The 27358-nt window shown below is 47.1% G+C and overlaps 1 protein-coding gene across 5 annotated transcripts in view; it reads right to left on the bottom strand.

Annotated features, from left to right (window-relative positions):
* Positions 1-1580: 1580 nt before the first annotated feature.
* Positions 1581-27358, bottom strand: part of AGRN (agrin) — a 243119-nt gene continuing 217341 nt past the window's right edge. For 3 of the 5 annotated variants that reach the window (XM_083752360.1, XM_083752361.1, XM_083752364.1), the window contains 13 exons: positions 27107-27322; positions 25100-25329; positions 24105-24239; positions 22821-22917; positions 21854-22018; positions 20920-21031; positions 18325-18441; positions 16775-16964; positions 15875-15962; positions 11405-11437; positions 7945-8169; positions 4768-4871; positions 1581-3820 (listed from right to left, as the gene is read on the bottom strand). In XM_083752360.1, coding sequence (XP_083608486.1) covers positions 3663-3820; positions 4768-4871; positions 7945-8169; positions 11405-11437; positions 15875-15962; positions 16775-16964; positions 18325-18441; positions 20920-21031; positions 21854-22018; positions 22821-22917; positions 24105-24239; positions 25100-25329; positions 27107-27322 — 1870 coding nt within the window. In that variant the 3' untranslated portion in view covers positions 1581-3662. The remainder of the gene's footprint in view (positions 3821-4767; positions 4872-7944; positions 8170-11404; positions 11438-15874; positions 15963-16774; positions 16965-18324; positions 18442-20919; positions 21032-21853; positions 22019-22820; positions 22918-24104; positions 24240-25099; positions 25330-27106; positions 27323-27358) is intronic. The other 2 variants (XM_083752362.1, XM_083752363.1) reach the window with 1 other exon arrangement.

Raw genomic sequence — 27358 nt, 5'->3', positions numbered from 1 at the left:
AGCAGCATTTTGGGCAGTTTCCCTTTCACAAAGAAATCCGGCGCACGTATGCCAATGTGGGGAAGCACAAATAGGGAGGCATACATACGGCCCGGGAGTATTTGCATTTATCTGGAAAACAGGGAGATGGCAGGCAGGAGCCCACTGAGCCATAGCCCAAAGCACAAGGGTCCCTTGAGCTGGAGCCAGAACCATCACATGCCCTCCCCAACAGTACATTGCCAGTACTAAATACTAAGTATTTATGTATTACTTACTAATTACTTAGTATTTATGCTAAATACTAAGGCTACAAAGCAGAAGAGAAATGCCTTTCTTCAGGCCAGAGAGGTGGCCTTTTAAGAGTACAGTGGTACCTCGGGTTAAGTACTTAATTTGTTCTGGAGGTCCGTTCTTAACCTGAAACTGTTCTTAACCTGAAGCACCACTTTAGCTAATGGGGCCTCCTGCTGCCGCCGCGCCGCCGGAGCACGATTTCTGTTCTCATCCTGAAGCAAAGTTCTTAACCCAAGGTACTATTTCTGGATTAGCGGAGTCTGTAACCTGAAGTGTGTGTAACCCAAGGTACCACTGTATGCAGTTCTCCAACAAGGTGGAGTGTAAGAGAGAAACAGATGCAGCTCAAAAGGGCCTGGTTTGCCTCCAGCCCGCTTTAGAGGAATAGGAGCTATCCTTGGTGCTGAGACCACCTCGTTGGGACCAGACCAGGCATTGCATGATTAGGGGCAATCGGGGGGGGGGGGGATGTTCTAGCCACTCACCCCGGGTGGGAATATAGGAAACTTTATCCCCTCCCCATGCACTCTAAGGGGAACCCAGATCAGATGCCATTGGTTGGCCTGGCTGGGGTGTTTTGGTCCCTGTCAGCTGCTCAAGAGTAGCACCTGCTCACGCAACAGGCCAGGTGCTGTACATGCAGTGTGACTGCCCTCAGCTCATGAAAACGTTGAGCTGTGCTATTCCGGACTTCTAGCCATAAATTCTGCTAGCCCTACGGCTACAACCCTTCTGAAACCTGGCAATTCCAAAGCCCATGTTGCATGAGGTAGGGGCATATAAATACCACAATCTGAGAGTGGCAGATAGCTGGAAAGCAATCCAGAATATTCTATTTAAGGGCCTGGTTGACACTTGCAGCGAGGGCTCCTGGGAGTTGTTCTTTTGGGGGACGGCCACACATACACATACACATACACACAGAGAACATCTCCAAGGATCATTTTCCCGCAGTAAGTCTGAGGCCTCAGACCTATTCCTGTCGGTGGGTTGTTGTAAACAACAAAGAGTGGCGAGGCCGCACAGCGTCGAGACATGTCTGGATAAAAATAACGTGTGGAAATAGGTTTCACAGCTGCTCCTGTGCAAGTCCAAGGGGTGGGTGGGTGTGCATAGGGTGGGGGGAGTTATTTAAAAAACAAAAGCCAGGTTGCCAACTTGTTAACTCCTCTTTGGGCGGTTCTCTGTGCAAGCCTGTCTTGGGGTGAGGGGTACGTTATCTGCACAGGCTACCCAAACTGTTAGGCAGGATGGCGGCATTCTTCCCATTTGTGAAGCACCATTAAAAGCCAGGAAAATCTCAGTTATTTAGTCTTTTTTTATTACATTATTTACCACCAAAGGGGGTGGGCAGAGGGTGCCATTTGAATTTTCTGCCGCAGGCACCCAAAAGACTTGGGGCCATCTCTGAGGCGACTGTGTATGGAATGTTCCAGAGAGGCCTTTGGGGTTTGCCGTCCCTCCCAATCTGCCTTTAACATGCACACCTTAGAAATAAGACTCCCTCTCCTCCTCATCCGTCAACAGGCTGGCATCCATAAAACACAGCCATGGGGGGGGGGGGGGGAATTTGGGAGGGAGACCCAAAGTTAGGCAAGTGGAGTAGAGCACCATAGATATCTGGGAGGGGCTGGTGGGCCGAGTGGCTCCCGCTTGCCCTGTGCTCTGACCCCGCATATGGCGGTTTCCATCGGAAGTGCAAGGCGGCGTACGACCAGAACACAAACTAGATCAGGAACTCAACTGACAGATCTATGAGGTGATCTGGGCAGCAGAATGGCGAGGTTTTCTGACTCCCAATTTTTTTAACCATGGCAAACATCAAAGCTTTTCCCACCAAGGTTAGGTTGCTAAATTGCAGAAAGGGGACTTCTCATGTGTTGAAAGGGCTTTTGTGCTCAAATGTAGTTCTGGAACTCAGAACAAATCCCTAGGCTTTGTCTTTGAGATATTGGGATTTTAGGGGAGGGGGCCCCAAAAGCAGATCTTTATGCCTCCATACAAGTATTTTGGTTATAGAGCACATGGAGACAGGCTTATCATCTGGGGGTCCTTTCAAGGCTCTCCAAATGTTGGAACCCTCACCTCCCATCACTCCTCATTGCCAAGGCCAATGGTCAGGGAAGACAGGAGCTGTCATCCAACCACATCTGAAGAGATACAGAGGTTTCCCCTCCTCCTTCACTAGAGTGTTAAAGCACCCACTTGACCCCCAGTTATCAGTTCCAGCATCTTTTTGGGGGGGTGGGGTGGGGTGGGAGAGAGGACCCAATCTGAGCTAATGAAGTATAACCAAAAGAAGACTGCTGCTCAGTGGTCAACAAAGAATGGATTGGGAAACTCAAGTCACCTTCCAGCCATTGGGAGGACTTGGGTGCTGCCCAGGAGTACTGCCATCCCGTCTCCTCTCTAATCTCTCTAGCCCCCTAATGCAAGATCATAACTCCAGACATTCCTGCAGGAGAGAGGAGAATCCTGCCCCCCCCCCCCCAAGTTCACGTATATGCATTGGAAGTACGTTGAAAGAAAAAAATGAGAGCGTGTGAGCGAGAGGGCTTTCCAACTTTTTGTCCACCCTATTTGTGGTTACAAGAAGATAATAGCACACCTCTTTAAGACTAAAGATAAGGCAAAGACCAGCAGGTGGGTGCCTTGGTTTGAAGGTTTTTGTTCCAACTTCCTTGGACCTCGTCAGCAGGCACCCCGTTTCCCCCCACCCACCGAGCGGCCTTCCCCACATGCCCCTTTGCTTGCCCCCCCTCCAATTGGCTGTTGCTTCTTTTGTTCAAAGCTGTTATGAAAGAGGACTTCTGGTTTCTGCTCCTTTGAGGGCTTCAGTTCGTCGCCTGGGGTCCGGGAGGAATTGTCATGATTTCCTCCTTGTGGGTGTTAACTTCCAAAACCGATGTTTTTTAAGAAAAAGTTTCAAGTATGTATGGCATTTACAGCAGAGCATGACACCTGAAGGCGGGATATAGAAGGTGGGAGCATGTTTGCTCCTTGGTCATTGCCTGGAAGGATTTCTTCTTCTTCTTTTTCTAAATAATAATAATTAAAAAAAAAAAAAACACCCCACAGGGAGGCTTGGCTCCTGCTCAAGAGTCCAACCAGCTTGGATGAGAGAGAACAGTGCACCAAAAAAATTAACCAAAAATGACTCCCCCCAACCCAAAGTTTTATCTTCCGTCTCTTCTTCTTCTTCCTCCTCTTCTTCTTCTCTGTCTCCTCGCTTTCCCCCCTCCCTTCCCCCACAAAAATATAAAAAGCAATAAGTTTACAAAAATAGAAAATAATTACAGCAATAGCCAGAAGGATGAGGGGGGAGGGGGGAGGAAGGGAGGGAGGGAGGGAAGGGAGGAGAGAGGGAGGGAGGGCCGCAGGCCATATTATTTGGCTGAGCAGTGTAATATGGTGGGGTTGTTTAAAGCGTCCTCCACCAAGTGCAGTTCTTGACGGTCGACAGTGACGTCTCTTATGCAGCCAACGTAGCCGGTGCTGTAGGCTTTGGGGAGTTTGTGAGCCATGCTGAGCTTCTCTAGTCCTCCTGCAAAAGAGGGCGCAGGTGGGGAAGGGAGAGCAAAGGAGAGGGTTAAGGTGAACTCTCACCTGGCAACACACCTCTTTCGCTCTGTTCACTCACATTCTCCATCTTCCTCCCCTCCCTTCTGTATCGCTCTCCCCATGCCAAATGTACTATGTATTCCTTGGGGCAGCGACCCGACTCTGTGAAGTGCACATGACAGTAACGTCGTTTTCGAAGGAGATCTTCCTTATGGGAAACACAGGACTGCCTTGGAAAGTGGTGGGCTCTCATTCCTTGGGGGCTTTTGAAACAGAGGCTGGATGGCCATCAGCCTGGGATTCTTTAGCTGTCATTCCTGCATTTCAGGCAGTTGCAATAAATAACCCTTGGGGGGTCATTTACAACCTTTCAGTTATAGGGTTCTATAACTCTCGTGCTCTGCACACTCCAAATCATGATGGTGAACCATTTGCAAAAGAATATTTGGAGTGTTAGAAGACAGAGGTAAAACTGCCATGTTTCCTCTGAAAAATATCTTCTTCAAAATGCATGGGGGACAAATGCTCTTTGAACTGAGGCCATCCCTCTTTTTCTTCCTCTGACTTGTATTCAGTGATGGTTCTACTCAGAGTAAACCTGTTCCAATTAATAGACATGGCTAAGTTAGAATTTAATTAAGTTCTACTCAGAGTTAGACCCACTGAAAAGAACAGGCCTAAGTTAGTTGCGTCTGTGAACTTCGACGGGTCTACTCTGAGTGGGACCTATTTGGTCACAATCCCTTCTCTTTAAAATGCTATGTGCTTCGATGGTGCAGCAGCAGCAGCAGCAATTTGGGCCTTTAGTGTGGAGTGTTTTCTTTCAGTCTATTCTGGAAGCTACCAGGCTACCTGGAGGAAGGGTTTTGCCAGCCAACGCCCTGTGTGGCAGGCAAGTACACAACCTGGATTAAGTGGGGTTCAACTCACCCAGCCAAAGAGCCCCGTCTGTGTCCAACTGAGTTGCTCCAAGAGGCGAGGAGCCTGTGATGGGGGACTCGTTGCCAACCTGCAAGGACCCATCTCGATGCACTCTGCAGAAAGAAGGGGAAATGCAAGCCGTTGCTAAAAGGCTCGGGGTTCTACATGTGTGGAACGTTGGTTCCTACCAGGTGGAGGAAATTTTGCTTTGCTCTCCTTCTTCTAGAGGGATTTGGTTACCTTGGTGGTAATTGTTCGCCACTCGGTTTCACAGAGACAACCTACCCCCAGTACCTATGACATTTTTCTTTCCTAAGCACCCCACAAACCTTGTAAAAATAAAACAGTAAACATTGTTTGACCAGCCATTTTCCTTAAAATGTTGAAATATTTAGCAACATATTCATTTCAACGGCTTTGCTGAGAGACCAGTTTACCTTTGGGCTCTGTCTCAGCTGTCATTTAGCAGCAGCCATTTTCAGGCTGCAGTAGAGAGACGGGATGCAAGGCTACTCCATCAGCCTTGCTTAAAAAACCAGCTGCTTTTGGCTTGTCTTCCTCTTTATCTATAACTGAGTGGCAGACATCCCATTAGACTATCCGAACTGCTCCCATCCCAGCTGCTTGTTACAAAGATCTGTAACTTTAAGAACTGGTGCCTGGATTTGCTCCCCCCCCCCCAAAAAAAAAATCTCTTTCTCTTTGCGGGTCATATCTTTTAGACACTAAGCCTGAGAGCTGGGACTGTTTGGGTTTCCTTGGCCTGAAAGCAGCTCTGTGAACCTTTTCGACTGAAGAGTGGAGTTAAAAAAAAGTGAAGAACGATTGACTTAAGATTGTGTCCTGGTTTTCCTCCCTAATTTCATATATTTCTCATACAAGTGCTTATAAAAAATGCCAATAGCAAGTGGCATAGTTAAAGAGGTGTTTCCTTTCTCTCTCACACACAGCCATGGGACAGAATGTGTCTTCTAAAATTATTCTTGCCATTAGGAATTTTAAGAACTAAGACAATTGGGGTGGGGGGAAATTCTGCTACCTGATTAACTGGGGCATCTATTTCTGAGATGTTTTTGAAGGAGCGCCTCTTCTAAGATTATTCTGTGATGTTATGTGTGCATTTCCTGAAAACAAAGTAAAGCCTGCTCTTTGCTTCTGAAATGTTTTTACGGTCCTGGAAATCTAAGAGCACTTGATGAATCAATTACTTGGTTCAAAAAAGCTCGCATGACTCATCAATTAGTATCTTGTTCACTGAATGACAGCCCAGGAAACAAGCCTTCATTTGCATGATTAGTTTCAAGGTTTCAGCTCCCTTCAAAGCACCATTTGGGCCCCCTAGATTGAAGGTGGGGAAGACGGTTCTAATATCTACAAGCCCCACTGCAGGCTCCTCCCCAATCTAGCCAATTCATGGACCCTCCTTGCCTTCTAAATGGAGCAGCTAAGGCATGGGTAGACAAACTAAGGCCCAGGGGCCAGATCTGGCCCAATCGCCTTCTAAATCCGGCCAGCGGACGGTCCAGGAATCAGCATGTTTTTCCATGAGTAGAATGTGTTCTTTGATTTAAAATGCATCTCTGGGTTATTTGTGGGGCATAGGAATTTGTTCATTTCCCCCAAAAAATATAGTCTGGCCCCCCACAAGGTCCCCCCTGCACAGTGGACCGGCCCCCTGCTGAAAAGGTTTGCTGACCCCTGAGCTAAGGAGAGGGTGCCACATAAGGTCAGAGGATAAGCTCCTCTCTCTCCCTTGCCCCATGTTATTCAAGCACACACACACACACACTCATCACTCCATCCTGGACCTCAAAAGGCAGCTGCAGAACCCACCCCCTCCGCTTTAGGTATCTCAACCACACATCCGAGATAAAAATAAAAACCCAGAGGTGGGCGGGGGAAATAAGATGTTCATGAGGGTGAACTGCCAAAGCCATAGGCATTACAACGCAGTGGAAAGGACTTTTTGCTTGACCCTTTGGGACCTCTTCCTAGAGCCCAGGGTGGACAAGTCTAGGCACGATCTGCCCAAAGGCAGTCTGAGTCACCCGAGGATTATTTTTGTATGTGTGTGCATGACCTGCCAAGCTCTAGGGGTGACCCTTTGCTTCCTTAGCCTCACATGGTGCAGAGGAAAGGAGGAACATTATCTGGGATCGGGAACACCATGGAAGCAAGGGACAAGGGCTGTGGGCTCAGTGGCAGAGCTCCTGCTTTGTATGCAGAAGGTCCCAGGTTCGATCCCTGGCATCTCCAGATAGAGCTGGGGAAGATTTTTGCCCGAGACCCCCGAGAGCGATTGCTAGTCATCTGGACTACTTGAAATAGGCTGGACAAAGGACTTTCAGAATTTGCTTTAAAAGAATGGCAATTCCATTTCAGGCAATGTTGCCAGTGCAGACTATATTGAGCTAGATGGATTAATGGTCTGACTTGGCATAAAGCAGCTTATGTTGCCATTGTTTTCACTACTACTATATCCCATCCTTCTTAGAATAACAGAACTCTAGAGTTGGAGGGTTTCCCAAGGGTCATCTAGTCCAACCCCTGCAATGCAGGAATCACAGCTCAATCAGGCAGAGCCTAGGATGGCTGACTAGTTGCCAGTTTGTTACTGGTTTCTGTAAAGCTGCTCACACTAGTGTTTAAAGCCCTAGATGACTCAGGCCACAAACAGCTGAAAGATCTCCGTCCCGACTCAAACTACTGAATTTCCATTTTTCACATAACTTCTGAAGTTACGGCAACTTACCCTGAGTCAGATCATAGGTTCTATCTAGCTCAGTATTCTCTACACCGACTGGCAGCAGCTCTTAAGAAGTTTCAGACAGGGAACCTTTCCCAGTCCTAACTTGGCATGCCCAGGACTGAATGTGTGATGCTCGACATTCAAAACCAATGCTCAGCAGGGATGTCCAACAGGTCGATCGCGATCTACTGGTCGGTTGTGGGGTGTCCCTGGTCGATTGCGGGACCCTGACGCCCCCGCAAACAACTTTGGCTCCCTAAGAAAACTCAATAACTCTGGTCAATACAATGGGCAAGTCACTGCCAATGTCTTTTTACTGGGAGTAAATAGCAGTTTCTCAGAAGTTGGACATCCCTGGCTGAAGCAGCTTATGAAGGTTGAAGGAAGAGGCTGACAAATGATACTGTGAGCAAGCATTCTCCCCAAGTGTCTCTCACCTGTATGCTTTGATTTGGATCCACTGGTTTGTGTTGACTGGGACAGTGGAACGCAGGACCATAGGCTTGGAGCCAAGGTCATAGGTCATCTGTACGCGGCCGTCCACAATGGCCAAAGCAATGTAATCTGAACGCTCCAGTCCTTTCCCGCTCCAGAGGATGAGGCCTTGCGTGGCTTCGGTCTTGATGCTCAGCTCAAAGTGGTTCGACTGCAAGGCCTTCTCACTGCATGGAGATAAAGTGGGGTGTCAGATTCTGAGATGGGGGGGAGGGATCTCCCCACTCCTTGTACGCCCACATAATGACACAAGGAGGGAGAGCTGCATTCTCGATGGGTGAGTGGCTGGTGCTGAGTCCCAGTTCTCAGCGTTGTTTCAACGGTGTACGCCAATTTGAGGTGGAAGCATCACCAGGTGACAACATCCATTCAGAAAACGGGATGGAGTTTGCGTTCTGAAGAACGCTACAAAAGGACACCCTGTTTCACCTTGCAGACTACTGAGGCAACCAAACCACGGAGAAAGTCCCATTTTTTTCTAGCTCAGGCCTAGCTTGGCCCCGGGCCTCATATCTGAGAAGGAAATAAGGTTGCTTTGACAAGCATATAGAAGGCCTATAGGCCTTAGAAGAAAGGGCTTTTTCAAGCTTCAACTGCCACAAAGACGCACATGTACCACGCACGTACCACACAACACGAGACACACAACAGCATGGGAAAGAAGAGTGTTTCATCCCTCAACAGACACAGGATAGAAATAGGTGGCCAGTGGCTGTTGGTGAATTCCACATTGAAACAAATTCAGAAGCTTTTAGAAAAGTGGGGGAGAATTTACTGAATTGTGAGGTGAGCGGTTCTAAAAAATTATGGGTTCTAGCCAACTACTTTTTACTCACAGGAGACCCATTGTAATTAATGGAGCTTAGCTAGCCATCTTTATTCGTTTCAATGGGTTTGCTCCACGTAGGACCAATTTTGGATAGGAACAAATGTTGAGGTGCTCATTGTTCAGTGGGGTGGGGCAGGATTCCTCCTTTTTTATAATATTGGAGAATGACCACTTCTAGCAGATAATGTTTTATTATTTTGATGTTTTGTTTTAAACTTTTGCATTTGCATTTCTTTAAAAAGACAACAACATTTAAGTCACTCTGATACATTTCATGTAGTGAGTGACAAATGTAATAAATAATAGTAGGTTAACTGTGTGTTAACTCAAGAGTATAGCCACTGAAATTAATGGACCTACATCGGTCATGTCCACGGATTCAAACAGGTCTATTCTGAGTAGGATTAACACCAGCTATGACCCAATAATACCAAACGACCTGAAAGGAGTTCTAACACCCTTTATAAATACGGCCACTAAAAATGTGTGCAATGCTTCAAGTATTTTTAACGAGGAGGACACTAGCCCATAAAGAAGTCTGTCAACGGCTCTTAGCTAAATGGAGCTTGTGTGTCCAGAAGCTGTTAACTAAATAGCCAAGATGGGCAGCCCCAAGGCCTTGAAGCCATTCATGTGAGCTACCCAGGGGAAAGTGGAGGGAAGTGGTGGCTGCTGTGCCCAGGTTTTCCTCTCAGGCTCCGCAGGCTGGCCACTGTGGGAAGAGGAGGTTGGCCTAGGTGAGCCTTTGGCCTGTCCCAGCTAGCTCGACTTATGTTCTTTTTGAGTCAGGTAGGGTGAAGGACAGGATGCCCTGAGCCAGAGCCAATGGCAGGCCGAACTAGCTAATTCTAGGTTTGTCCCCATCCTCTTCCTCCTCCCTGCTAAGTGCTACAAGGGTGGCAACTGAAGCTAAGGAGGTGAAAGCTGGCAGACAGGGCCACCCCCAGGACTGGAGGGACGCAAGAAGGCAGGAAGCTGGCATCTGGATGAGGTCAGGGCAGTGCCAGCCTCAACTGTCAGGGATGCCCAGTTGTATTCAACTAACTCCTACTCAGAGTATACCCACTGGAAGTAATGAATCCAAGTTAGCCACTCACATTAACTTCAATGGGTCTACTTTGAGTAGGGCTGGCACTGGATACAACTATGGATGCTGCTCTAGATTGTGGTCTGATTCATCAGGGCCCTTCTTCTGTTCTTAAAACAGCACCTGGGAATAAGGCAAGAGGAAAACCTGAATGCCATCTCTGACTCTGCTGCCAGTTAGTCCAATAAGAAGTGGCTACTATGTCATACTTAGATCCTCACTTGGCTGTTTTCTGTTTGAGATGGATGCTCGCTTTAATTTATCCGTTGCGTGAATGGAATTGAGAACCTCTTAATTTGATTCTTCTCATTAGTTCTGGCCTCGGCAGATAACAGCTTTATTAAGGATGATTGGATGCACACTGCTGGTCCCCACCCCCCAGCCTTTCCATTCTTAATTAATTTATTATTATTATTTTGCAAGTTATCTGGATTAGCTTGTTACGGCAATCTAGTAATTGAAACCAAGCTCCCAAATGTTGCTAAGATGTTTGGGTTGTCAACTGCCAAGTCCCACTCAGCCAGAGAGCAGGCCCGCTGAAATTAATGGCCCTGAGTTCATCACCTCCATTAATTTTAAAGGGTCTACGCTGAGTAGGACTAGCGTCGGTCCCAACCCTTTTATCTTTTTGAGAGGGGAGCTCTGCAGCAGTGCACCATGTGACAGCAACTGGTCTGCAATTGTGACTGCGCACAACCTCATTTTACCGGGTAAGCTTCGGACCTGTAAAACCTGCAGAGATTAAGACTAGCAATGGCTGATCCAATAGGGCTCTTCTTACACCCTTTAGTGGAATATTTAGATTTTTAGAGCAGGTATAGGGAACTGGTGGCCCTCCAGATGTTGCTGGACTACAACTCCCACCATCCCTGGCCACCAGCTGTGTAGCTGGGGCTCTTGGGAGCTGGAGTCCACAATATCACACAACTGCTTTATAGATATGGAAGGTTGGGGTGTCATTTCAATGGACTGGCTGTTCCCTCTGCCCTGGTGGAACGTAGGAAGCAAAGTACCCAGGTTCATTCCACCAGTGTCTCTGGCTCGAGATCCCTGGTGCTTTTCAATAACTGGGAAATTTGGATCACGTCAGCTCTTGTTACTCTGAATCAGGTAAACCGTTCTGTGCAAACCCTGCTCTCAAAGCTCAGAAATGAAAGACATGAACATCTGATTATTTTTTCCTCCTCCTTGTTTTGAACATGATGACCATGTTCAAAACAAGGGGGGAGGAACATGGAAAAAGGGCGTCTCAAAATGAGCTCATGGGTAAAGCGCTCTTGCTGAGCTGGGCTTGGTTGTGTGCTCTGTGATTTATTCATTTTTAGGCCCATGGTGATTATTATTATTATTATTATTAAGATGTAACAATGCAGCAATCATGCATAAGAGCAAAGCGGAATGCAGAGGAGATTTTTAAAAGGTGAAGAAATGGTGGCAGCGGAAGCAAACATCTGGACACCAGAGCAGAAGCCTTGCTGACACTCACCTGATATCCAGAGGGTAGTCCAGAGCATCGGGACTTAGAAGCAGGAAGAAAGGGGAGGCATGCAATAAGCGCCCAAGGCAAACAGTGAGAAGTGGCCAGTCCCTGCGAAACCTCTGAGAGATCCCAGCAGCTCTTTCTAAATGCAGGGCTGTGTCCAGCCTTAGCCCTCCTCATTGGAATTAATGGAGACTGCTAACCTAGGTCCATTAATTTCAACGGGGTCTGCAATGAGCAGGACTTTAAAGTTTGTGAGATCTTTGCAAATGAGAAATGTGGTACCACCGGGCAACGCAATGGGTTTCTGCACATCCTGAAATAATAGCCCCTTAAGCTTGTTTACAACAGCTAAGGGATAATCATCGGAGGCAGAAGTGAGAGGCGAGGAATTGAGCCTCTGGGTAAAGACCACCCTTTCAACTCACTTCTGCCCTGGATTTGTTTACATGATCAAGTGGTTGGAACATGATGAAGAATTAAGGGCCTCTATCTCTTTGTTAAATAAAGGCTCTTGACATAGCTTCATTATGTTTGTTCACACGATCAGTTATGAGATAACAAACCCTTGAAGTCACTTTAGTCTGGGGTTAGTTGGGAGGGGGGGGGGAAGAGTCGCAAGAGGTTAAACCAAGGCAGGGAGTGAAAAGCAAAGGAAAGAGCCTCAAACCCCACCCCCCATTAATTAGGTGGTCCATTTCATATCAGAGTAAGTGACCACATGTACAGCAGCGTATTATTATCTCAGGTATGCAGAAGGGGGTTTCTTTCAAACCAATGCAAGCATGCGGTGGCTTAAGAGTGATTCGACATTCCAATAAAAGGGATGGACCAGAGTTGCCTGCCCATGTGAAACAACAAAGCTTGTTTCAGGAAAAAACAACAACCCCAAACCAGCCGTTTTTTAAACAACCTGTGATGTCTCTGATTATGTAAGGCAACCTCAGCAACTATAACTACCTGCTGGTCCCACTTTTTAACCAGAACACAAGGGCACCTTGAGAGATTTTGATTTTTTTGGAAAACACATTTTCAATTCCAGAGATATAACAGAGATCTGTTATTTTTTCCTTTCTGGAATGGGATCTGAGGTCCACCAAGGTAGTTTTCATCTGCAAAGATTGTACAGAGACCCTTAACCCCTGCTAAAGCTGGGTCACAGCTGTCAAGTCATCTCGTTCAATGTGATTTGGTGAACAATTTCTTTCTTCTTCTTCTTAATGTTGTAGAGGAGCAGCGAGGTGGGGGGGGGACCATGATGGATTGTCAACACACTGAAAATCTTTCACTCACTTCTCTCTTTATATGTATTTGAAGTGTTTCTATATATAAAGGAATAAAGTAACATTCCACTGTATTTGTTCTGGATCCAATTTTCAACAATTGGTTAGACTTTGTGTGTGTGCCTCTCTTTTAAAAAGTCCTTTAGATGTCACAGATGTAGAAAAGCAACTGTGTGATTACTTAGGAGATCCACAGAGGCCCCAACCTATATATGTGTATAATGCCATGATTCTGAAACAATGTTAGTTTTAATTCAGGTCACTAGTCCTCATGGGGAAAACTGCCACAAGAAGATAATAAGGCCCATTGTTAAGGGGTGGCATTTCAGATTTGGTGTTTTAGTGCATGAAGAGTTGGAAGAGCTCACCCCAGCCTGTTAGGTCCTTGCATGGATCTGAAGTCCTCACAGAAGGTGTCCAGCAAAACAGTTCTGCTACTGCAATGAGTTTTAGGTGTGCAATGGAGCTTCCCCCCTCCCTTCTGCCCCCCCCCCCTTTGCAGGCCCTATAAATTTGCTGCAGATTTACAGGGCACACAGGAGAGGCTGGGGAAGCACCATGGCACAGCTAAAACTCCTGGAAGGATTAAACACTCACCATCTCTTATGCAATGGTCAGAAGACCTTAATGTCTCGTTTACTGATTTTCAGTGTACAGTGGTACCTCGAGTTATAAATGCCTCAGGTTACAAACGCTTCAGGTTACAAACTCCGCTAACCTGGAAGAGTTACCTCGAGTTGAGAACTTTGCCCCAGGATGAGAACGAAAATTGTGTGCTGGCGGCTCAGGGGCAGCAAGAGGCCCCATTAGCGAAAGCACGCCTCTAGTTAAGAACAGTTTCAGGTTAAGAATGGACCTCCAGAATGAATTAAGTTTGTAACTAGAGGTACCACTGTATTGTGAACGTGAGCTGACAAACCCAGCGGTTGTTTCGTTTTCCCTTTTTTGTGCATTTCCCCCCTTTCCACCAATAAATTCTCATTAAGAAACAAATGTTTTAAAACTCCTTGTGTTAGTGGAACCGTTTAGCTGGGATAACTCTCACCCCCCCTTGTTTTTTTGCTCGGTGAGCTGCTGAAAAAATTCAGACTACGGCTCTCTTTTGCATAACCTATGTCTTGGCATATATCCTGGGTGCTGGGAATGGGGTAAGGATGACAGGCAGCTCTGGGGCTGTGGCTTAAGTCTAATACAATGCACACATCTGTGTAAAGTGAAGGTGTGGGTGCTCCCCTGTAGGACCACCTGTCCCCTGCCCCCCCTCCAAGAAGGCTCCCTTTCAGTTCTTATTCCCAAGTGAACGGTGGTGGTGACTGAGTGACGTGGTTGGGGTTGGGGTTGGTAGGTGGCAGGATGGTTGATGTGAGATGGTGATTACAGAGGGTGGGAGGGCGAGGAAGGAGATCTACTTACGCTGGGATCTCATTGGTCAGTTGGCTTGAAAACAAAGAAACAAAGACATTCAGGACGCAGAGAGCGAGAGAGAAAGTGAGGTGACAGACAAGACAAGAGAGCACAAGTAAGAAAGAAACATAGGGTTGTATCCAACTTTAGTCCTAATCCAAGTATTATTGCTGTGACAATGACTGTGTTTGTTATTCATCCTTCACCCAAATGCCCTAGGGGGCAAACTCCTTTAAAAATGAACTGCAACCACAACTAGAGTCGGCTGTACACACACACACACACACACACACACACACCCCTACCTTAGGTGTCAAAGGCCAGGATAAGGAGATGCACCTTTAAAGGTAAAGGTAAAGGTAAAGGGACCCCTGACCATTAGGTCCAGTCGCGGACAACTCTGGGGTTGTGGCACTCATCTCGCTTTACTGGCCAGCTTCCAGGTCATGTGGCCAGCATGACAAAGCCACTTCTGGCAAACCAGAGCAGCACATGGAAACGCCATTTACCTTCCTGCCAGAGCCGTACCTATTTATCTACTTGCACTGCTTGCTTTTGAACTGCTAGGTTGGCAGGAGCAGGGACCAAGCAACGGGAGCTCACCCCGTCACGGGGATTCAAACCGCCGACCTTCTGATCAGCAAGCCCTAGTCTCCATGGTTTAGACCACAGCGCCACCCATCTTTAGCATATGGCAAAACTCCATAATAGGAACGAGAGACACCTCTGCAGGGTGGAGTTCCACAGCCTAGGGGCTGCCACAGAGAAGGCCCTCTCCCGTGCTGCCACCCCTTATGCTTCCGAGGGCAGGGCAACTACCAAGAGGGCCTTCTCTGCTGATTTTGAGAGGGTCTGTAGGGAAGGAGGCAGTGTTTCTGATAGACTCATTGAAATTTAATATTTTATTTTATTTGTACCCTTCCTTTCCCCCCAAAGCAGCCCAGGGGGGCAAACAAGAAGACTTAAAAATATTAAAATGCCTTAAAAACAATTCCAGTTCAGATGCAGACTGGGAAAGGTCTCTTGCCTAAAAGGCTTGTTGGAAGGGGAAGGTCTTTTATAGGTGCCCAAAGGGCAACAGAAACGACGCCTGTCTCATATTTAAGAGGAGGGAATTTTAAAGGGTAGGTGCCACCACACTATTCACGGGCATGAAGAGCATAGGCCCATTAAGTTCAGGGGGTAGGAGTAAAACTTAGTTGGATACAACCCATCGCAGTCTCCAAAGGGGTGACCAAAAACCAGAGGTGGGGAAGAGGTGGGTCCAACGCCCAGAGCATCTGAGGAACGCCTACACACAGAATAAACACACATAAAAGAAGCCTCTGCCCCCAAATGGGTTGCAGAGATGTGTGGTACAGGAGCCAAGATTAAAGACATACAAAAATGTTATTCATGAGACAAGAGAATACACACACACGAAGGTGGGCAGACAGGAGGGCTGGGATTAGGAGGGGATCTTATTGTGCTGCTTTCTTCTGCCACAGCTGAATGAAACTTCCATGTATTGCTGGGGATAAAGAACTATCAGGGACCAGTAGTCAGATTCCTCTTCCATCAGATGATGGATGAACCTGAAGGGCACTGCTGCCAGAAGAACCTGTAGGGCCAGTGCCCCACTCCTCCCTGGCCTGAGGATGTGGCGCTGCCACCCTCTGACTCCACTGTAGAAGACCCTGGGGTTCTTCCCCGCCCCTCCAGATGGTTAATTGTTAAGCTCTGAGTTCAGTTCCTGCCAACAGGCTTGTTTTTCTACCCCCGCTTTGTTAGTCCAAAGAAAAGGCATTACCTTTTGGTCACAGCATTGTGGTATTCTATGTAGGTCCTGCCATCGAATGCAATGGCCTCCGTGTCTCCTGCCGCCTTCTCAGTGATGACTGGGGGAGGAAGAAGAAGATGAAGAAGGCAGATTGGTTATGATCGACCAACATTCAGCTCCACTGAATGACTCCCACTGGCAACTGCTGCTGCTTCTAGTAAGATTTTATTAGAGCTTTTTTCATAATACAGTAAAGGACAAAAGAAACTAATCTAAATACAAACAAAAAGAGAACAAAAGGGGGGGGGACACAAAATCCTCTATCAAAAGTAGCTCTTAACCCTTGTCACTCACAGAAAGTGGTGGACCCTCCCAGCTCTCACCTGGGAGCTTCCTTTCCTCTTACTCTGGGAGATCTTCACTTCCCTGCCTCTCACTCAGGGTTCTTCCAAGAACCATCCACCACCTTCATGTGTGTGTAATCCTCGGACCCCAATAACGGCCCAGAGCAGAGGACACAAAGAAGAATAAAGAAAAGAAAGGAAAGAGAGGAAAAACGGCTTCTGATTTTCTGTTTGTCAAAGAAATTACAGTCGTACCTTGATTCTCGAACCGAATTCATTCCGGAAGTCTGTTCGACTTCTGAAAACGTTTGAAAACCAAGGCACGGCTTCTGATTGGCTGCAGGAGTTTCCTGCACTCAATCGGAAGCCGTGGAAGCCGCATCGGACATTCAGGTTCCAAAGAACGTTCGCAAACCAGAACACTCACTTCCGGGTTTGTGGCATTTGGGAGCCAAAATGTTTGAGTCACAATGCATTTGAGAACCAAGGTACGACTCTAGGATGACATCCAACTATTCTACTTTCTGTTAAGCAGCGTTTTTCTGGTCTTCACCAGCAACTTCTAGCACGAGTGAGAGAGCAGCACCTTTCTCGCAGTGCACCCCGAAGGAGCCCCTCTGGCATGTGCACTCGTAGCTTTCCATGCGAGGACTACACATCCCCCCATTCTGGCAAGGGCTGGGCTTCTGGATGCACGGATGGGAGCGGAAGGACGAGATCTCGACGGCACCACGGATGTTCTCTTCCTTCAGAATTGGGACGCCTTTTATAGAAATCTGAGCAGGTGGGGAGGAAAAAAGAAGAAACAAAAGAATCAGGGTGGGTTTTATTTTATTTTTAAATTACCTTGCCAGAGAAGGAGGAAACCCAGTAATTTTTGCAGGCTTGTTACTTTATTTCGTTTATGATACGCTTCCCACATCTCGCGGCAATCTAACAATAAAAGGATATTTGCGAAGAGTTTCTGGTCGAATGCAGACTGGGGTGTGGATCTCCCTTTTAAAAGGCTCGCTGAGAAACAAAGGTCTTCAGTAGCCATCAGAAAGACAACAGATTCTGTGTCTGTCTGACATCTCCAAATGGGAGGGAGGTAGGTGCCTCAAACCTGGCTTGTACCAAGTATGGATTAGACCTTCTGATGCGATGGTGTCTGCAGGGGCCCCCCTCCTGCAGAGCACAATGATGGGTTGGATATATAAGGGTTGGGACAGTCTTTTAGGCATCCTTTTAGGCACCCAGATGTATTGGGCTTTGGACACATGTGCAGGTTAACCAAGTCTTAGCACCGCAGAGACAGAATAGGCCTTAGAGGTCAGTTCAGAGATTGCAATAATGTCTCCCCTTAATCTTCTCTTTTCCAAGTTAAGGAGATTTCGTTTCTTTAAACTATTTCTCGCAGGACTTACTTTCCATAATTCTGCCCGTCTTTGTTGCCCTCCTGTGAACCTGCTCCAATTGGTTTACACTCTTCTTGGAAAGGGTTCAGAGGAGGGCAAGAAAGACTGTCAGGTCCTGCAAATGAGCCCCTAAGGAGATGAAAAAAAGGTGTTTATTTTTAATGGATGGTATCTCTAGTAAAAATGAATTGTGAGCATTTTCCACCAAGCAATAGAGCCAGGGATCCTCCTATAGGTGTTTAGGAGATTTCACTGTGAAACCATAACTTTTTTGACACACAACAAGCGTGGGGAGTCTCAGTCCCCCCCCCCCCAGGTCTCTCTGTCTGACATTTGAGATTCTCCCCAGGGCACACCCCTGCACCAACTCTGTTTCACACCCTCCCTGAGTGTTTTTGCCTGGCTGTGATGTGTCCTTGAGCTCCGGTAATACATTTTACTTGCCTGGATGGAGAACAGAGAGGGGCGTGTGTGAGTGTGGGTAGAAACTAGCTTCCTGAACACATATATTACATTCATTGCTCTATCCACTTTTGCCTCTGGCATGTGGACCTATGAAAGTTGTTCAGAAGGGAATGTGGCCCTCGGGTCCAAAAAACGGTTTCCTTATCTCTGAGGTACAATAATATCTTATTAAATGAAGCACACACAACACAAGTGGCCGCAAACACAAACTACGTAGCCCTGATCTCATCCCATGAGGAGCACTACCGATTGACAGAGATCATATATGCCTCACCCTCTGGATGGCGCCATCAAAGCTGGTGGAAATAGCCGCAGCACGGGCGAGCTTGCTGAAGTCGGGTGCTCCCCCAACGTAGAGGGGTTCTTTCAGGTTTAGGGAGGTGTGAGGAAGCTGGATGGGTGGGGAGAAGGGGAAAGAAAAACACACAGTGAGAAAGGAGAAGACCCAGGCTGTAACTCATATCCCTCGCTGTCCTGGGACAGAGAAGGAAGCAAGAACCAGAGCTGGGGAACCTCAGGCCTGGAGGCCAAATGTGGCTCCTACCTGGCCCCTGGAACTCTCCTCCAAGCCAGATCTCAATTCCCCTCCCACAGTGGTTTGGCAATCAATTCCTCTTCCCAGGAAACTCTGGGAATTGTAGCTCTGTGAGGGGAAATGTGGTCTCTGAGCAACTCTCAGCACCCTTAATGAACTACAGCCCCAGGATCCAGACAGAGGGGGACTCAGACATGAAGCCACAGGGGAAAGGCACCCACCCCCCAGCCCTTTCCTTCCAGGTTCCTACTGTCCCCGTTGCGAGTCATGGCATCAAAGCCACCTCTGGTTGCGTTAAAAAGGCTAAATCTAATGCACAATAATATTAAAAAATGGAGAAATGGCCAAACTTTCTGGGGGAAATGTAGGGCTAGGGGGTGAGTGGAGAGGAGAAAGAAACAAACAAAATAGTTAATGAACTTAATGACTCCTTAAAAATAAAAAAGGGAGGAGGAGGAGGAGGAGGAGGAGAAGCTATTCTAACAAAATGAAAAACCAACAGGTGATTTTTGTAAGATGGAGCAAGCAGGCAGGCGATGATAAATTACTGGCGGCTGGATGGAGAAGTGAAGAGAGCGGCAGGGTTTGGGCGGAGGGATGAGCCAGTGTCGGGTGAGATGGTAATGAGGACCGTCATACTTATCTTTACCTTACGGGATTTCTGAAATCCAGACAGCAGGGAGGAGAAAGGGGTGGGTGGGGGAGAAGGAAGAAACACAAACAAAAATCAAAAAGAAAGACGGAGAGAGAAAGAGACAAAAGAAAAGATCAGTGCAATAACATCACCAGGCAGAAAAGAGTCACACAAGATACAAGCAGCAACCCTGTCCCCTGGTTAGCGGGCCGTTGGTAGAGTAAAAGGTACAGAGCAGAGCAGGGGGCACAGGGAAGGAGCAGGTGCAGCTCTGATAAGACACAAGGCAACAGCTCTTTCAAAAAGGAAGCTTTAAAGCTGGGAAGAGGAGAAAAAGGAGCATGTGTAAAAGATCAGACACAAGCCACAGGCCTATCGGTTTGCTGTTCTGCACAGTTTTATTCTGCAGCTTCCCCTTTTGGAGGTGTGTTTCCTTCCCAGAATTAAAATGAAGGGTGGGGAGGAACCATTTTGTTTCAGATAACTAGGCTAAGCTTGGAGACAGGGGTCAAAGGCTGGTGTTTTGAAAGTAGAAATGGGCATGGTGTATACCTTGGTCTGTTCAACGACGACAACAACAAAAACCACCTTATGTACAGGGGACCTTTTTCATTACAAATTCTTCTTGCGTACCGCAGAGGATTCTGGGAAGGTTCTAGGGCATGTGTTTAGTATGCGGAGTGGGTGTGCCAGACAGCTGGAAATACTTAGCTGGACGGAGCGATGCAAACAGCACTAGTGATTTCAGATGCATAGGGAGAAAATTGAGATTGAGTGCAGGTGGCATAAAGGAGACGACCAAAATGATGAAAGCATGAGAGGATCTTTCTTACATGGAAAGCTTACAATTTTGAGGAGGGATTGAGTGAAGATGGGAAGTGGCAGGACATGATTCAGTTATATATATTTATGATTGGTTCACAGGTTCTCTCACCAGATGTCAGGAGTCAACCAGTGAAATGAACAGTCAGTAGATTACGGATAGGCAAGAGAAAATGTCCCCTCTCATGATGTAATTTACTTATGCCATGTGCTGATAATGACCACTGGTTTAGCTAGCTTCAAAGGAGGGATCAAACAAATTCATGGAGGAGTGATCTATAGATTGTGGCAGCTATGAAGCCACCTTGTTCACGTCTAAATAAGAATACAGTAGGGAGGAAATGTTGAAGTGCTGTTGCCATCGTCTCCTGCTTGTGACAATTTCTAGCTGGATGCTGTTGGAGACAGAACGCTGGGCTAGATGTTGGGCTCTGCTTCTTCACAGCACACAACCCCAATGTGTTAAAAACAGAAGTTGCAGGTCTATGACTCCCATCATCCCTGACCACTGGCCTTGCTGACCAGGGCTGTTGGAAGCTGGAGTCCAGGCATATCAGGATAGAACAATTCTTTGATGTCTTCTAAAGCTAGGGACAGGGAACCCAGATGTTGCCAGACTGCAGCTCCCATCATCCCTGACCACTGGGCCAGGACAACACCATCTGGAGGGGCCACAGGTTCCCTGTCCCTCTAGTAACCATTTGGAACCCCAAACTGATTTGTGTGTGGACAAGCTTATGCCCCTCGTCTGAGCCAAAGGGAGAACACCACTGATTGCTGGCTTCTTGATGCTGGACTCCGTTTGCTCAGCCAAGTTAGAGGGGCTGCCACAAACCATTTCAGCTCATTGGACCAATGCTTAGGGCTCACCCACTTACCGGAGACTCTCCCATGATCCGTTCGCCATTATTGATCCTCATCACCCCTTTGCGTGCGTTCCTCTCTAGTGATACACTGATCCAGGTGTTTAACGGGATTGGTTCCTTGCTCCTAGAAAGGACGTGGCAAGTGTATGACAGGGAGAGAGGGGGGAAAGGGGGGGGGATTGAAAAAGGAGAACAGAAAGTTTGTTTGCTCAGGTCTGATTAAAGACGCAGTTCCAGGCACACTTGCCTTGGAGTTAGCCCCTCCGACTACAGTGAGACTTACTTTTAAGCAAACCTGCACAGGATTCTGCTCCTAGAGGATATTATAACCCAGGGTTAACAAACACTGAAAGAATGAGCATGGGATTCCATGTTTGTTTTGTGTTTTAGGCAAGCCTACCCAGACCTGTAGAATGATGGAATGTGTTTTAATCACTTTTTTGCTTACTGTTGATTTTTAATTCATTTTGGTGTGTTTTTAAATATCCGTTCTCTCTCTCTCTCTCTCTCTCTCTCCCTCACTCTCTCTCTCTCTCTCACACACACACCCGTTCTCTCTCTCTCACACACACACACACTGGTGAGAGAGAGAGAGAGAGAGAGCGCGCGCTATCTTTCCATCTCTCTATTTCTCTATTTGCAAACCACTTATGAGGTAATGATATACAAATAAATACATTTTCGCAATGTGATCAAATACACACAACATAGAGTTAACCTCACCTAAACCTGCCCTACATTAGTCCATCTTTTGACATTTGAGGTGTATATTTTTAAGACCCACTTTATTTCTGTGATTATATGTTGTTTTTAATCTTTTGTTTTAATTATTATAACTTGCCCCAGGACCTTAGAATGAAAGGTGGGTAATCAACAACAACTACTACTGCTACATGTCTCTCCACCCCCACTCTTAACGCTGCCCCCAGAAAGAAGCTGATCGTACTTGATTACAGCTGCTCCTTTGCCCAGGTCGTATCTATATTCCAGGTAGCCGTCATGAAGAGCCAGGGAGATGAAATCCCCTTTGCCGTCTGTCTTCTGCCCATTGTAGAAGATCATGCCGCTTGGGTTCTTCGCTAGGAACACGACTTCCATGGCCATCTTCTCCCTGAGGAATAGCGTAAGCCCCAAGTCTCAACTTTCAGGTCTTTCTCCCCATAGAGAAAAGGGTAGCAGGAGCCTCACTAATGCTTACCACCCACAATACGTCCTTGTATTCCTAACCAGGTGTCCCTGAAGACCTCACAAGTGACTTTGGTTGAATACATGCCTTACGTTTAAAGCACATTGCTTCCATCAAAGAATCCATGGAAATGTCATTTGGTAAGGGAGGTGTGAATTGCAGTTCTGTGAGGGTTAAGCTACAGTTCTCATGAGTCGTGCGGGGGGAGACATGATTTAAATGTATGGTGTGTATGCAGCCAAATTCTCTTGCAATACTCAGGGTTATGGTGTAGAAACAGCAGCTGGGAATAAGGCAGCAATTGATATCTCACTTCCGACGTCCCAATATATTCTACCTATGATCTTTGAGATCCTGGGCAGCTGCTGCTATCGGTCAATACTGGGTTAGAGGGACAAATAATCTGACCCGGCCTGAGGCAGCTTCCTATGAATACTGCTGGAGTGGGTGGGTGGAGACGTGACTTTAAACAGAAGCAAAAAACAGAGGTTTTTTTCATGCAGGAGAGGCCAAGGCCAAGTTTAAACCCTGACATCTCTGGAGAGGGATGGGAAAGACTCACTCTGTGAAACCCCGGAGAGTGGCTGCCAGTTAATGTAGACAATACACTGGTCTGACTTGGTATAAGGCAAGTTTCCAATGCTCCCATGATATGTATGCCCCATTAAACTGAATCACTTTTGCACAGGCGGAAGTGAGGTGAGAAAGCAGAGGGAACAGAACTTACTGCAGCTCTGGCACGAAGGCTTGGAGACCGTTCAGCTCTAGGTAGGAGAACCCATTAAATTCTGGCAGGAAGGGAACTGTCTGGTCCAGCTCTGTGACTAAAGGAGAGGGGGAAATGGAGGGAACAAACAGCAGAAACGTCAGATTAAGTGGCCAGCGGGGATGGTCCCAGACAGAGAGATAGGGACGCTGACAGCTCAATCCTATACATCTCCACTCAAATTTAAGTCCCACTGGGTAAGTCCCAATGGAGCTTACACCCAAGTAAGTGGTCATGCTGGCCGGGGCTGTTGAGAGAACATCTGGAGGGCTGTAAGTTCACCATCCCTGGAGTAAAGGTTTGCAGCCTCAACTGCTGCCTCCCACCCCAGTGTAAGTAGCAACAATGTGGGTTTTCTGAAGAAATTTGAACCACAATTTTTTTTTGCCCTAAGTTGATGCTGATTTAGCATGCTCATTTAACTTACATTTAGTAAACAAACAAACAAACAAAAAAGGCACGCCACATGCTTGCATAAATATCTGAAATGTTTTTTGCCAGTAGTTGAAAGTAGTTAAACTATAATATTAAGCGGGAAAGTGAAATTCATTCAAGTGCACATACAGGGAAATCCTGTATCTACACTTAACCCAACTAAATGGGATCTACTCCCTAGCAAGTGTACTCAGGATTGCAGCCTTTCAGAACCTCCTGTCGATGTCTGCACATTAGTAGTTCCCATTGAGTTCATGGGCAGTCACTGACAGGTAAGTGGGTATAATACAGCAGCATTTTAAATGTTGTATCAAAACCTTTTCAAAGCTTTTAAAATGTATTTTAATGTATTTTAATGCATGACAACTCAACAGCACGCACACTTCTTACCCAGCTAACTTTCACTCAGGATTTCACCCACTGAAATTAAGGGTCCTAAGTTAACTAAGTTTATTAATTTCACTGGGTCCACTGTGAGTCTGATTGGCATTGGAAGCAACATTAATAAATGTTAAAGGGAGGAGGTGAAAACAAGGTGGAAACACACAAAATGTTGTTAAAATTATATACAGGTTGCTTGTCAAATATATACTGATTTTAGCATGCTGGAAGAGGAACGCACATAAATGTAGGTGATCCAAGGAATTATCACTTGAACAAAGTTAATTTTATGTTTGATTGGTCCTGTATCTCATTGCGTTCGTCCAATTTGACCTATATCTAAAAGTGTTCTCTCTGTCTCCATATCTCAGCCCTGCAGTGTTTTTCACTCCACACCAACCAATGTGTATCAGACAAAGCACCACTTACCTGTCTGACAGAACTCTCCCTCCCGCCCCATGGGGCATTCACACTTGGCGCCCCCTTCTGGCAGCACCAAGCAGGTGGCAGAGATGTGGCATGGGTTGGGGTCACAGGGGTTCCTCTCGTCAGCACAGGTTGGCCCTGAAGGAAGAGGAGAGAAAGGTCAGCTAAGTCAGCAGCCGTGTTGTTTCAATACAATTCTGTTTATCCTGGTAGTTACTGTTAGCTGGTTTGGAGTTTTCTCTTGAGTACAAAGATATAACATCATTTATAGAAAGCCAGCATGTGAGGGAGAAAGATTTCAGCTGTTATCCTCACCACTCTGGAACTCTGAAAGACGGTATCCTTCCCTACAGACCCTCCTTAAGGCTGAGATCAGCAGAGGAGGCCCTCATGGTAGTTCTTCCACCCTCTGAGGCTCAATGAGCATGGCAGTCCAGGATAGGGCCTTCTCTGTGGCAGCCCCTAAGCTGTGGAACGCTCTTCCCACAGAGATGCACCTGGCGCCTTTCGGAGAATGCCGAAGACACACTTCTTTACCTTGCCTTTCGAGGTGCATATTTTAAGAACCGCCTTATTTTTGTGACTGTTAAGATGCGGCCCAATCGCCTTCTAAATCTGGCCCACGGACGGTCCGGAAATAAGTGTGTTTTTACATGAGTAGAGTGTGTCCTTTTATTTAAAATGCATCTCAGGGTTATTTGTGGGGCATAGGAATTTGTTCATTCCCCCACCCCCATATAGTCCAGCCCCCAACAAAGTCTGAGGGACAGTGGACTGGCCCCCTGCTGAAAAAGTGTGCTGACCCCTGCTTTAATTGCCACAACCTGCTCTGGGGCCTCAGGGTGGGTAAGTAACAACTCTGCACCCGGAAAGCTATCATGTCAAGCAGAAAGGTTCAGGTCACCCTCCCCACCACACCTTGCACAAAGAAAACGGGCCTATGAGAGGCAAAAGGGTCCAGGCAACTCCCTTCCCATTCCACACCCTGGTAGGCCAACCTGTGTAACCGTTGAGGCACTCGCAGTGGAACATCTCCGCCTCTTTGACGTGGCAGAGGCTGCCGTGGTGGCAGGGGTTGGGGTGGCAGGGGTTGTTGCCACACTCGCCCACTCCGCTGCCGTACAGCACGTCGCTGCCCTTCTCCCTCAGGTCGTACATCTGGTTGTTGACGTCCAGCAGGCGGATGCAGCCCTTCAGGCCAGTTGTGACTGATGTGCGCTCTGCCACCCTGAGAGGAAGGCAGAAGAACAAGGCCGAAGTTCAGGAGGGGTGGCTGGATGGGCAATGCTGGAAGGGCAGCTACAGTGAAATCCCATGTCCAGGAGGGATATGTGGGGGAGGGACCAAGGCACATGCTATCCCTCTGGAAGGTCCAGGGTCAATCTCAGGCATCTTATAGGGACAAAAGAATTACTAGCTCAGGAAAGTCTACAGCAGCCTCCCCCAATCTGGTGCTCCCCAGTCCACACATCCCAGAAATACAATTCCCATCGGTCTCAGCTAGCGAGGGCTGAAGGGAATTGTAGTTCAAAACATCGGGAGGACACCAGGCTGGGGAAGGTTGGTCTCCACTGACTGGCAGTGGCTCTCCAGAGTTTCATGGGAAGCTGCCTTATACCATAGTCAGAGCACTGGCCCACCTAGCTCAGTACTGCCTGCACGGACTGGCAGTGGCACTCCAGGGTCCCAGCTCCAAACCTGGGACCTTCTGCATGCAAAGTGCCTGCTCTCCCACTAAGCAATGGCCCTTCCCTATGCTGCAGGGAAAGATTCGCCAGACAGTGTATACATTATATTTCGGAGAAAAATAACTATTAAGGCTCTTTTTCAGAGTGGGGCGAGTGGTTTGCACTCAGAGAGGTTCAACTGTGAATCTCAGAGGCTTTTAACGATTCTCAGGGCAGCTTAACAGTCAATCCCTCTTCCCAGGGAACTCTGGGAATTGTAGCTCTGTGAATGGAACAGAGGCCTCCTACCAGCTTTCAGCATCTTCAAAGAATTACAGCTCCCAGATTTCTTTGGGCAAAGCCATGGATGCTTGAAGTGGTATCCTAATGCGTTAAATGTATGACCTCAGTGTCTGCTCAGGATACCCTTACTGCCAATCTCAGATGCTTATAGCCTAAAATCCTGGTCTACACGTGTAGCAGAATAAGGTGGCAGAATCCTGGTTTGTCATTATGGTGAGCTGTCCTAGTCATCCTCCCGGACGTGGGCTAAATCAGAGATTCCGTTTTTCAATTTCAGCTCTCAGCTGTGCATTTTAACATTGTCACTGCACCTGTCTTAACACTGACATTGAAATTTAATCTGTATTTGTTTTTGTTGCTGATGCTGTGCATCTTCTCCTTTTTTTGCTAGCATGGAGAAGCAGATTGCGACTTGCTCTTCGCGGGTGTCATCATTCTATCATTGTTAGTTCTTCTATAAGGCATTGTTCTTAGAACGTCAGCCCTTGTTGAGTTGCTTATTTGAATCGTTTGTTCCTGCAGTTCTGCCAGTTTTGATGATCCATTTTTATAACCAGCGCCATTGTTATGGAATATTGATGTATCTTCTAGGTATAAACAGTGCAGAATGAGACTCAGGAAGTGAGCTTTATAAGGAAACCAGGATTGACTGATTTTGATTGCTCGTCCAATTATTGGCGGGGTGGTTTTGTTTTTGTTCTTACTTTTGTTATGTATTTTGTGTTTTTTATATTGTAATTTTAAGTTGTGAACCACCGTGAGATCTACAGATGAAGGGTGGAATACAAATTTAATTAACAACAACAGCAGCAGCAGCAGCAGTAGCAATTACTAAAATAGCATGTTGGAGAGAAGGGCTCTAAACCACCTCCCCCTCCTGCTGCACTACTTTTCTACATGCAGGGAGTTTCTTTCTTTTTAATCAGCGCTTTTTCCCACAAAGACAAAAGCATTCAACCTCTACTTGTCATGGGGTTCTAGAAAAACCCTGCAAACAAATTAGGAAGATTCCCCACCCGCCCGCCCACTACTCACGCTGCTATTTGATCTTCTGGAGCTCCTCCAACAAAGAGATCCGTGTCGAGATTCAGCCCATCCGTGCCGCTGGGGCTCTCACCGTTGACATGTGGCTCCCCGTCGACGGAGAGCATGCCGTTCCTTCGATTGCGGTTGACAACCAGCTGGTGCCATCTGCCAGGCTCGACAGGCACCCTGCTGGTGATGATGCCTGTCCCAGAGCCCGTGTTGAACCTGGAAAAGAGCAAGCAGAGGAGTGGAGGGGAGAGT

Source organism: Podarcis gaigeae (assembly GCF_964106915.1).
Source record: "Podarcis gaigeae genome assembly, chromosome: 8".
In the NCBI taxonomy this organism is placed as follows: domain Eukaryota; kingdom Metazoa; phylum Chordata; class Lepidosauria; order Squamata; family Lacertidae; genus Podarcis; species Podarcis gaigeae.
The sequence above is the reverse complement of the archived record's forward strand: the minus strand, read 5'-3'. Positions and strand labels throughout refer to the sequence as shown.